General features: G+C 56.6%; 1 protein-coding gene across 8 annotated transcripts in view; it reads left to right on the top strand.

Moving 5' to 3' along the window:
- NPRL3 (NPR3 like, GATOR1 complex subunit) overlaps positions 1-9988 on the top strand; it is a 47958-nt gene that overhangs the window by 17119 nt on the left and 20851 nt on the right. For 7 of the 8 annotated variants that reach the window (XM_014587003.2, XM_027771016.1, XM_027771015.1 and 4 more), the window contains 2 exons: positions 5229-5382; positions 6577-6658. In XM_014587003.2, the coding sequence (XP_014442489.1) occupies positions 5229-5382; positions 6577-6658 (236 nt within the window). Of the gene's footprint in view, positions 1-2346; positions 2511-5228; positions 5383-6576; positions 6659-9988 lie in introns of those variants that run through there. The other variant, XM_027771021.1, reaches the window with a different exon arrangement.

Raw genomic sequence — 9988 nt, 5'->3', positions numbered from 1 at the left:
TGCTGTCCCCCCCCCCCCCGTTGTTTCTTAAGCCAGTTCTGTCTGGGGTTGTTTTTGTTAGTTATAGGAGATACCTTTTCAGTAAATCCATCAAAATCTAAGGATCCCAAGAAACAGAATGCCCCCTGGGTAAGGACAGCTTGTGTTATGAAGGAACTCTGGAATCCCTAGGAAGTTTGTGTTCAGTGACTGTTAAAAAAAGGAATTCCTCAGGAATTCCATAGCATAACGGCTATGTCGCTGGACTCCCATGTAGTCGACCATGGTTTGCGTCCTGGACCCGGTGGTTTAAAACTCATGCTGCGCTTGTGTGCGTGCCCAAGATCCTGAGCGGAGAATGGAGGAGAAGGGATTGCAGCGTGTCCATCCCCCCGGGGGGTGATTTCTCGCTTTCTGTCTCTCTGTCTCTGTCTCTGTCTTTCTAGCAAGCGCGCGCGCCCTGTAGGAAAAACCTCTCCAAAAAGAAAAGAAAAGAAAACCAAACAAAACCAGAATTCCTCTGAAATGTGGCACTGCCAGCTTTCGCCAGAGCATCCAGGTGTCCTGTAGCCCAGTGCTGCTGACCTGATGCTTCCTGCTCACGTGCGAAGTCACGGCAGTGAAGTGACTGGGTCTCCAGGACGGGAAGGTGTCCACTCTGGGAACTTCAGAGAAAGGAGCTGTACGAAATCAGGTGCAAAGTCTCAGTGTTTCTCGAGACTGAGTTATTCTGTGTGGAGACCCAGGTCTCAGTGGAAATGGCTGCGAAGAGAAATAACATTAGAGGGAACTTTCAAATAGAGTCTAGGGCAGACCTCACAGCCTGCTGGCTAGGGGAGCCAGATCCCACATGGCTGACCTTGGTTTGAATCTCTACTCTAGTGGCTTGAAAAACACACCAGGCACGTGTGCGTGCATGCCCCAAATCCCGACAGGACAGAAGTGAGCAGAAGGGATTGCGGTGCGGCCAAGCTCCATAGAGGGCGTTCCGCCTTCTGTCTGTGTCTGGTGAGCACACATGCCCTCTGGCAGTAAATTGCTCTTAATGACTAAAGCTTGATGTTTTATTTCTTTGGTTGCCAGAGAGTGTAAACACTTGTCAGAGGGAGACAGAGAAGGGGAGCACCCCGCCGTGGGTGCTGTGTCCCTGTTTGAATTTGGGCATGTACGTGCGTGCGTGCGTGCACACACACACACACACACACACATGTGTGCACACACACATGTGCACCCAATGTGCTTTCAAGCCACTGGGACTGGGATTTAAACCTTGGTCAGGCATGTGGGCTTCAGATCCCTTAACCACTAGGTATGGGACTGGCCCTGGAACTTAATTTTTTTTTTTTTTAGAATTATTTACTTTAGGGCCAGCGGGTGGCATGGTGGCCACCATGCCACCGGCCATCCATAGTTTGAGTCCTGGACCTGGCAGCTTGCTTTCTCGCTTTCCCTTTCTCTCTCTCTCTGGTCAAATTAAAAATAACAATAACAAAATGGGATTAAATAAACAAATGCTTTTTAATTAAAAAATATATTTTAATTTTATTTATTCATTCATTTATCCTAATTTGACCAGAGAGAGAGAGAGAGTGAGAAAACCAGTCACCAAGTCTGGGACTTAAACTGTGGTCAGCCATGTGGGAGTGTCCAGCGTCTTAATCACCACACCACCTGCTGGCCCTGGAACTTAATTTTTAAAGCCAGCCTACTTTGTTGGTAAATAAAACCCACAAATTAAAACAGAATTCCTTGTTAGCAGTGGCTCAGGCTCTGGGACAAGAATCTTCACTTCCATAGTATTTGCATTTGACACTTTTTAAATTTCTTATGTAATTACATAATATAAACAGGTCCAAAGAGAAATAGAGTGGAAAACAACCAAAAGAATAAATAAATGACAAGACACATCCTAGCCACCTGTGAGCCCCGATAACCCTGTGGGTCGGTGGTGAGAAAGTGCCACAGCCCCGCCCAGATAGCAGCCACATCTCCGGGGAGCAGCACTTGACAGCAGAGTGGCTCCCCTAAACCCCGCAGTCCCACTGATAGGGGTATTTCCAACCCCACCAACTTTTATGCTGCTAATGGAGCTGGGAATAACCCTGGTGTCCAGCTGCTGGGGAGTGGCCCCATGGCATGGTCAGTGTGCACTGGCCCATCCGTGGACGCCGGGACGAGAAGTGCGGGTCCGTTGCTGTGGGTAAAAGCCGGAAACCAGATGGTCAGCACTTTGGTGGCCACGATGCTGAAAAGTGGGAGAGATTTTAAATAACAGAGTTGATCCTTTAGGGCAGGGGAGTTTTTCCCTCTTTTTAAGTTTGTCTGAGGGCGCACGCACAGCCAGAGGTGGAGCGGAAAGTGTCCGAGGGGTGTGGCCGTGCTGCCACCGTGTCCCATCAAGGTTTGGGCACGCGGGTACACGGGCCCAGCATGCTCTTCAGCTCACTGGCGAGATGGGGGCTGTCCTCACGGATCTGGTTCCCTGTGCACAGGCTCGGCTGCCGCGGACCCTCTCTCCAAGGTGGTTTACGGTGGGTGCGCTGACTACGGGGTGCAGGACGTGACTCTAGAGGAAAGACGTGTACTTTAACTTGGAAAGGTTTTTTTGTTTTTTGTTTTTTTTATAAGGATTATTTATTTAATTTTATTTATTACTACTATGTTTTCAGTCTGTGTAAGGTAATGTACTCACCAGAGACAGAAAGAAAGGGAAAGTGAGAAAGCCAGCCGCCAGGTCCAGGACTCGAACCGTTTTCAGCCATGGGGGAATCCAGTGCCTTAACCTCCATGCCACCCTGCTGGCTCCAGCTTTGAAACGTTTTTAACAAGCTCTGACCTCGAGAGACCAGTCTGAGAAAGCTCATGTGCCTGAGCCCTCCCTCCCCTTCCTCTGTACTTCGGGGTGAGTCTGAGCCCTTGAGAAACCATCTGTATAAAATACAGCTGACTGCAGTTTGGGCTCTGGACCTGGCGGCTTGTTCTCTCACTTTCTCTCCTTCTCTGTGTCTCTCTCGGGTCATATTTAAAGAATAGTAATAATAAATAAAATTAGAATCATTTCTTAAAAAGAATTATTGATTTATTTATTATCATTTTTCACTTTGACCAGAGAGAGAATGAGAAAGCCAGCCGCCAAGTCTGGGACTCGAACTGTGGTCGGCCATGTGGGAGTCCATTGCCTTTAACTACCACACCACGCCAGCCCCAAGATATTTGTAAAATGTTAAAAATCTGTATGGACATTCAGTTTATGCCATGGCACCCTTTGACCCAGAGCGGCACCGGATGGGCCACCAAAGCCAGAGGAAGGTTAAAGTGAGTCTTTATTAGCTGGCCTGCCAGGTGTGCAGGATTCCCCTGTGAGGCAGTTACAGAAGCCGGGTCAGGCAGGTTAATGATTTCTGAGGGGCGTGGGGTTTCCACGCAGGCAGTTCCACTGCTAAACCAAGGGGTCTCGGGCTGGTTGGCAAAGACAGTGGCAGGTACGGGGTGGCGTCCCGGATGCGGTTTTCTGTGTGGCTAGCACGAGCTGTTTTCTCATGGGAAGAGCAAGCAGGAATATAGAAGCAGGCAGCCATGTTAGGGGAAGGGTACAAAATGGACGAACAGTTGTTCGTGTGCAAGATCTGATACGTGGCCTTCCACACTTTCACATGTGACAGGATTTGCTGTGGTAAGTCCACGTCTCCTAGCCGGTCCACAGGATTCTTCCTGGCTCCGTGCAGATCTCAGTTGGCCTGCAAGCGGCAGGTGCACATGCCAGCCCCCAGTGCGTGGTCCCTGCCAGTGCAGTCCCTGGGCCCGGACATGAGGCTGCGTGGGCGCTGTCCAGACAATGTGTCGCATTTGGGGAATGGTGTTGCTGCTGGGAGTCCCCACCCAGCCAGCCGTCCTCTGTGGCAGCTTTCTCAGTGTGTCCACAGTCTGCGAGGTCTGTGCAGACAGGACACAGCAGGACAGCTGTGGGTACCCTTGGGCAGGAGCTACCTCACACATCTGGAAGGCTCAAGCTGAGGGCCCGGGTGTCCCACTGGGTGACCTGTCCAGGGTCATCCTGCCCTCCTGGCTTTGCTGGCAGTGGTGCCATCACCATGTGTTTTCTCCCAAACATGCCTTGTTTGGGGACAGCTATGTGTACCCTGTAAAGGGCCTTCTGTTTCCAGGGGCCCGAGGATGCCCTCGGCTGGGTGGGCTGTGCCCGTGGTGGGAGTGCAGGGGCAGTGGGCTGTGCTGCCCTGTTGCAGGTCTGCCAGGTGAGTTGTTTACGATCGCGAGATCCGCTGAACATAGAAAATCTCTTCAAGTCCAGGTGAAGCACGTGTTGACTGCCTGAGTCAGGCTTGGTCCTGCAGCCTGGCCGTGGACTGGGCATGGCCCCATCTGCCGGATAAGCAGGAGGGAGGCAGCATGGGCAGTTCTAATCGGCGGCACCACTCGCCCCTCTCCCTCTCTCATCTCCCCTCCAGCCACATGACTCAGCAGGCCACAGGCCCCCAGAAGCGCTGAGTCACGGTGCCCCCGTTATCTGCTCCTGTGGGGGCTTCATGGCCCCACAGCTGTGGGCCCCACCTTGGCCTGGGTGGGTGTGCCTGCCTGGCCTGCTGTGGGCTCTGATAGGGCCTAGGGGTGAGGGGTAGGGGTATGGTCAGGCTCTCCAGCCTGAGAGCTGCCAGCCCCTCCTGCAACCGAGTCATGTGGGCACAGAAGCAGGGGTGTGGGCCCTGGTTAAGCAGGTCCTCTCAGCTGGGAAGAGCCTCTTGTCCTCGAGGACAGGAAGGGTTGTGCATAGCTGCGTCGTGCCGCTGGGCCTGGGCTATCGGGAAGCCCTGACTTGGTTCCAGCTGGCTGCACTGCTGGGAGCAGACACTCCGGGCAGCCCTGGTCTGAACATTTTACATCCACTCGTGTCCACCCAGTCCTCGTGAGGGAGGCTCCTCTGTTGTCCTTGCGCAGAGACCTGCCCAGAGTCACGTTGCAGGCAGGTGCCCTCAGCTGCAGCCTGCTTCTGTTAAGCCCTGGCCTGGCAGGTGTGCCCCTGCCCTTCTCGGAGCCCCCACGGAGCCATCTCTTCCTCACGATAGAGGGTGGGCCCGACAGCCACCCACGGTGACAGGGCTCTCAGATGCAGGAGCTGGCGGGCACCACTGGCCCCGGAGAGGACCCTGGGCAGGAGGGGAGGGCCCCGTGCACGTCCCCTTCCCGGGTGTCCGGCTGCACACGTCTTGAGCCCTGTGTGTCGTCCCCTGCAGGCCAACGCTGACCCGTCCGTGATCAGCTGTCTGCACAACCTGTCCCGGCGCATCGCGACTGTCCTGCAGCACGAAGAGCACCGCTGCCAGTACCTCACCCGGGAGGCCAAGCTGATCCTGGCGCTCCAGGACGAGGTGTCCGCCGTGGCCGACGGTGAGAGCAGCAGGACCTGGCCGGCAGCTCCTGCGCAGCGTGGACCTCTGTGGGGCCGCAGCCCCGTCGGCCGGGCCACCCCCACCCCAGTGCCGCGGGGCAGTCTGCAGGTGGTGACGGCACTACCCTTTCCTTTCGTTCTCGCTCCCCTTATCCATGGTGGCGTGTGCACGCGGGGCTCCCTGCACAGCGTCTGGCCACTGCTGCCCCGTCCTGCAGCCCTCCAGCCTGCCCCCAGCCTGTCTCGGTGGCTGGCCTGGGGTTCCGGGCTGCGGGTGCTGCACCCCTGCCGCGCCACGGGCCGGCCGAGCGCCAGCTTGTGGTGAGCCGGGCACTGGAAAGGGGGTCTCGGTGACCCTGCCAGCCAGAGCCACGCTGTCTGTTTTGCAGATCTGAGGCCTCACTCGGGGCCTGGGAGGACGCGGGTGCACGTGAGAGGCCCGCGTTCCTGAATGGTGTGCCCCAGGTGTTGCCAGGCTGGGGCTTCCCCCTGCCCACGTGTAGCACGGGCTCCTGTGCTGGGCCTGGGCCTGCCGCATGTGCTGCCCTGAGGCAGAGGCACCAGGGCGCATGGGGCCGCCCGCTGGCCAGGCGGATGGTCTCGAGCCCTTTGTGTTCACCCATGTTGAAGGACCTGATGTGGAACCAGCAGTTGGCGTAATGGCTATGTTGCTGGACTCCCACGTAGTCGACCGCGGTTCGCATCCCGGCCCCGGTGGCTTGAACTCACGCCGGGCATGTGTGCGTGCGTGCCCAAGATCCTGAGAGGAGAATGGAGGAGAAGGGATTGCGGCGTGACCATCCCCCCCGGGGGGTGATTTCTCGCTTTCTGTCTCTCTGTCTCTGTCTTTCTGGTGAGTGCGCGCGCCCTATAGCAAAAACCTCTCACAAAGAAAACAGAAAAAGTATACCATGACTTCCTGACAACCCGGTACGCGCGTCAGGGTTGGCTGTCATCTCTGGCCAGTGATGCCCTGATCAAAGTTACGCTAACAATTGAGAAGTTTTATTTTTTGAGACATTCTCTTCTGAGCCTATGACTTCTTCATAAGGTAAGGGTGAGGAGTGTTCTGACGTTTGGTTCAGAGTTTCGTAATGTTCTTTTTAAGTCCAACCTGTTGTTAAAGATGCTCTTTAAAAGCCCCTGGAAGTCTGGCTCTGGAGCGCTAAGCCTTCCTGTGCTGTTTCTTGCAGCCAGTGAAGGTCCTCGGTCCCCATTCCACCACATCCTGCCCAAGTGCAAGCTGGCCAGGGACCTCAAGGAGGCGTACGACAGGTAGGGCGGGGGGTGCCCTTTGGGTCTGGGGCTTCCCAGTCGTGGGCCCTGTGCTGGTGTGTGGTGCCACTGGGGTTGGCACGGGAGCAAACAGGGCAGCCACAGCCATGTGACCGCTCTCCGGAGAAGTGACCTTGCGGCTCTTTTCAAGTTCCATACCCTTTGCTAAGAGGCGTGTGCTCAGCCAGGATGGTTGCCTCTGGACCCACCTTAGAACATGAGCCTCAGTTCTGCCCAAGAGTCTGAAAGTGTGACTCGTCAAATGCAAGGTGACATCTTCCCGAGCAGGACGGTGCAGAGTCAGGCCCTCATTTTTAGCGTCACTGTCCTCGCTGCACCTGAAGGGACATCCAGCGGGTGAGGCTGTGGCTGGCTCTGCTCCTCACTCCATGGTCGGGGAGCTCTGGGGAGCCATGGAGTGCGCCGTCCTGACCACGCCGTGGCTGGGTCCTGGCCCTGCCCAGGGTGGACAAGCAAGGAAGCCCTTTTCTTTGTAAAGAGCATGTGACCGCTGCTCCATGGCCCTGGGTCTCAGGGCTGTGAAGGGCCTAAAGCAGGGACAGAAGCCACCTGGCAGCTTTTCCCGCCCTTGCACTGCGGGCGCCTGTTCTCAGTACGTGGCATGTACAGCCCACAGTCGGGCAGGCCTCTCAGCAGTTACGGGGGTGGCCGGGTAACCGTGCCTGTCCACCACTTGCAGCCTCCTGTGTCTCCCTTTCCTTCCTCTCTTGCTCCGACCCTGCCACTCTCCTTTGTCGTGGGTTAGCTCCGGGTCTCCCCTAGGCCTTGGTGAGAGGAGGGAGGAGAAGAGAGACAGGAGCACCCCCACCGCGATCCCCTTCCAGCCTGCCAGTCCGTCAGACCTGGCGACTCACGTGCACACCTGCTGTGTCGGCTCACTGGGCTGGGGCTTCGAGCCACAGTCACCATGTGGGACCTAGCTTCTCTGGTGGTGCAGCACTGTGGCGCCGTGGAGCTGGCCCTGCACTTCAGCTTGGGAAGACGTCACATGTTCACTGAGGTGGAGAATCAGGGTGTCTGGACTGGCTCTGAGGCCGGAGCCCCTGTGGCTGACTCCATAGTTCCAATCTCAGACCCGGATGCTTGAGAAGCACAGGGGACGCGCGTGTGTGCCCCAAGTCCCGAGAGGTCGAGATGGAGGAGCAGGGGCTGCTGCGTGACCGTCCCAGACACGGTCTTCCTCGCTTTCCCTCCTTGTCTCTTCCTGGAGAGCTCATGTGCCCTATGGCTAGAAAAAAATCAGTGTGTCAGCTGTCCCTCCTGTCATACCCCAGGTTCCAACGTGGTGGCAGGAGGTGTCCGGTCCCTGTGTGCACCCGTCCCCGTCACGACTGGCCTGGTGCATGCTCTCTGCTGTCTCTCCTCTGTGCTCTCTGCTGTCTCTCCTCTGTGCTCTCTGCTGTCTCCCCTCTGTGCTGTCTGCTGTCTCTCCTCTGTGCTCTCTGCTGTCTCTCTCTTCTGTGCTCTCTGCTGTCTCTCTCCCCTCTGTGCTCTCTGCTGTCTCTCTCCTCTGTGCTCTCTGCTGTCTCTCTCCTCTGTGCCCTCTGCTGTCTCTCTCCTCTGTGCTCTCTGCTGTCTCTCTCCTCTGTGCTGTGACTGCCCGCTTGCCCTCTGTGCTGGTGTCCAGGGGCTTGTGAGTGGTTAGCCGGCTCCGTCCGTCATGTGGCTGGTCCGGTTGCAGGTGCTGTGGGCTGTGCCACTCTGGGACCCTGCATGTGGGGTGGCACTGCGCACAGGGCAGGGCCCACGTGGCTGAGCACGTGAGTCCTAGCTCCAGGGGCTTATGGGCTCGTGTGCCCCAAGCCTTGATGGGGTGGAAAAATGGAGGGGGATTGTGGCTCTGTCTGGTGAGCACACGTGTCCCCTGGCAGCTAGAAGTGCACCCCGCGTGACATGGCCTGTGCTGCTCTGCCAGGTGCACGTCTGTCCCGTTCTAGCCTGGGTGCTGCCGGAGCAAGTGCTGGCAGGGAGAGCAGCCCCAGAGGAAGGTGCCTGCCCTCCAGGGGTGCCCGGCTCTGCACCCCACCAGCAGCCGGAGGCCTCTTTCCTTGGCTCTGCCAGCAGGCCCTGCTGAGCTTCGGGACTTGGCTGCTGTGGTGGGGAAGGTGCTCAGCGGCGGCAGTGCCCCGGCCTCCCTCGCGCGTGGGGGGCTCTGCCCCCTGAGCTGCTCAGTGCGGGTGCTCCTGCTCTGTCGGGAGGACGGGAGGATGGGCCTCGGTGACTGGCTGACCTCAGGGTGTGGCCTGCCAGGGTTAGGGACCGCAGGGTAGCCTGGGGCAGCCCTTGCCCAGTGAGTGCTTGGGTCTGAGCCCCTCCTGCTCTGGAGGAGAACTTGAAGCCCCCCCGCCCCCGTCCCGTTCCCCACCGACATGCCTGACATGCCTGTGTGTGACAGTGTGGCCCTTTGTCTGGAGCTGGCCGACTGCAGAAGCCGCGTCCATCGACAGCCCTGCAGCGTCCTAGCGCCACCTGGTGGGCATTAGTTTAAAAGTGGACAGGAGGGTGGCCCTTTGCCTGGTGATTAAGGGAGCTAGATCCCACGTGGCCAGCAGCGGTTTGAATCCCAGCCACAGCAGCTTGAAAATAACTCCGGGTGGGACCAGCGGGTGACGTGATGGGAAAGGCACTGGCCTCCCACATACCTGACCGCGGTCAAGTGCCAGACCTGGCAGCAGCTTCTCTCACTTTCCATCTCTGTCTGGTAAGCCCACACGCCCTACAGCAAATTTTTAAAAATTGGGGCCACCAGATGGTGTCATGGTTGCATTGCTGGGCTCCTGTGGAGTCTGACCGTGGTTCTAGTCCCAGGTCCAGTGACTTATAGCTCACGCCAGGTGCATGTGTGTGTGCCCAAAATCCAGAGAGGAGAACAGAAGAGAGGAATTGTGCATAGCCATCTCCCCGGGGTGATTTCTCTCTTTCTGTCTGTCTCTTGTCTTCAGTGAGCCCACATTGCCTGTAGCAAAAATCTTGCTTAAAATAAAACATAATAATAACAACAAGTAAAATTAAATATATAATTTTTTTTTAAATTGTCTTTGGAGAGGTTTTTGTTATAGGGTGCGTGCACTCACCAGAAAGACAGAGACAGAGAGACAGAAAGCGAGAAATCACCCCGCGGGGCGATGGCCATGCTGCAATCCCTTCTTGTCCATTCTTCTCTCTGGATCCTGGGCATGCACGCACACACAGTGTGAGTTTAAACCACCAGATCCAGGACTAGAACCATGGTTGACTATATGGGAGTCCAGCGACATAGCCATTACACCAACTGCCGGTCCCAAATATGTAATTCTTCTTTTTTTTTTT

Source organism: Tupaia chinensis, unplaced genomic scaffold (genome assembly GCF_000334495.1).
Source record: "Tupaia chinensis unplaced genomic scaffold, TupChi_1.0 Scaffold000178_1, whole genome shotgun sequence".
Lineage (NCBI taxonomy): Eukaryota > Metazoa > Chordata > Mammalia > Scandentia > Tupaiidae > Tupaia > Tupaia belangeri.
This window is presented reverse-complemented; position numbering and strand designations above follow the sequence as displayed.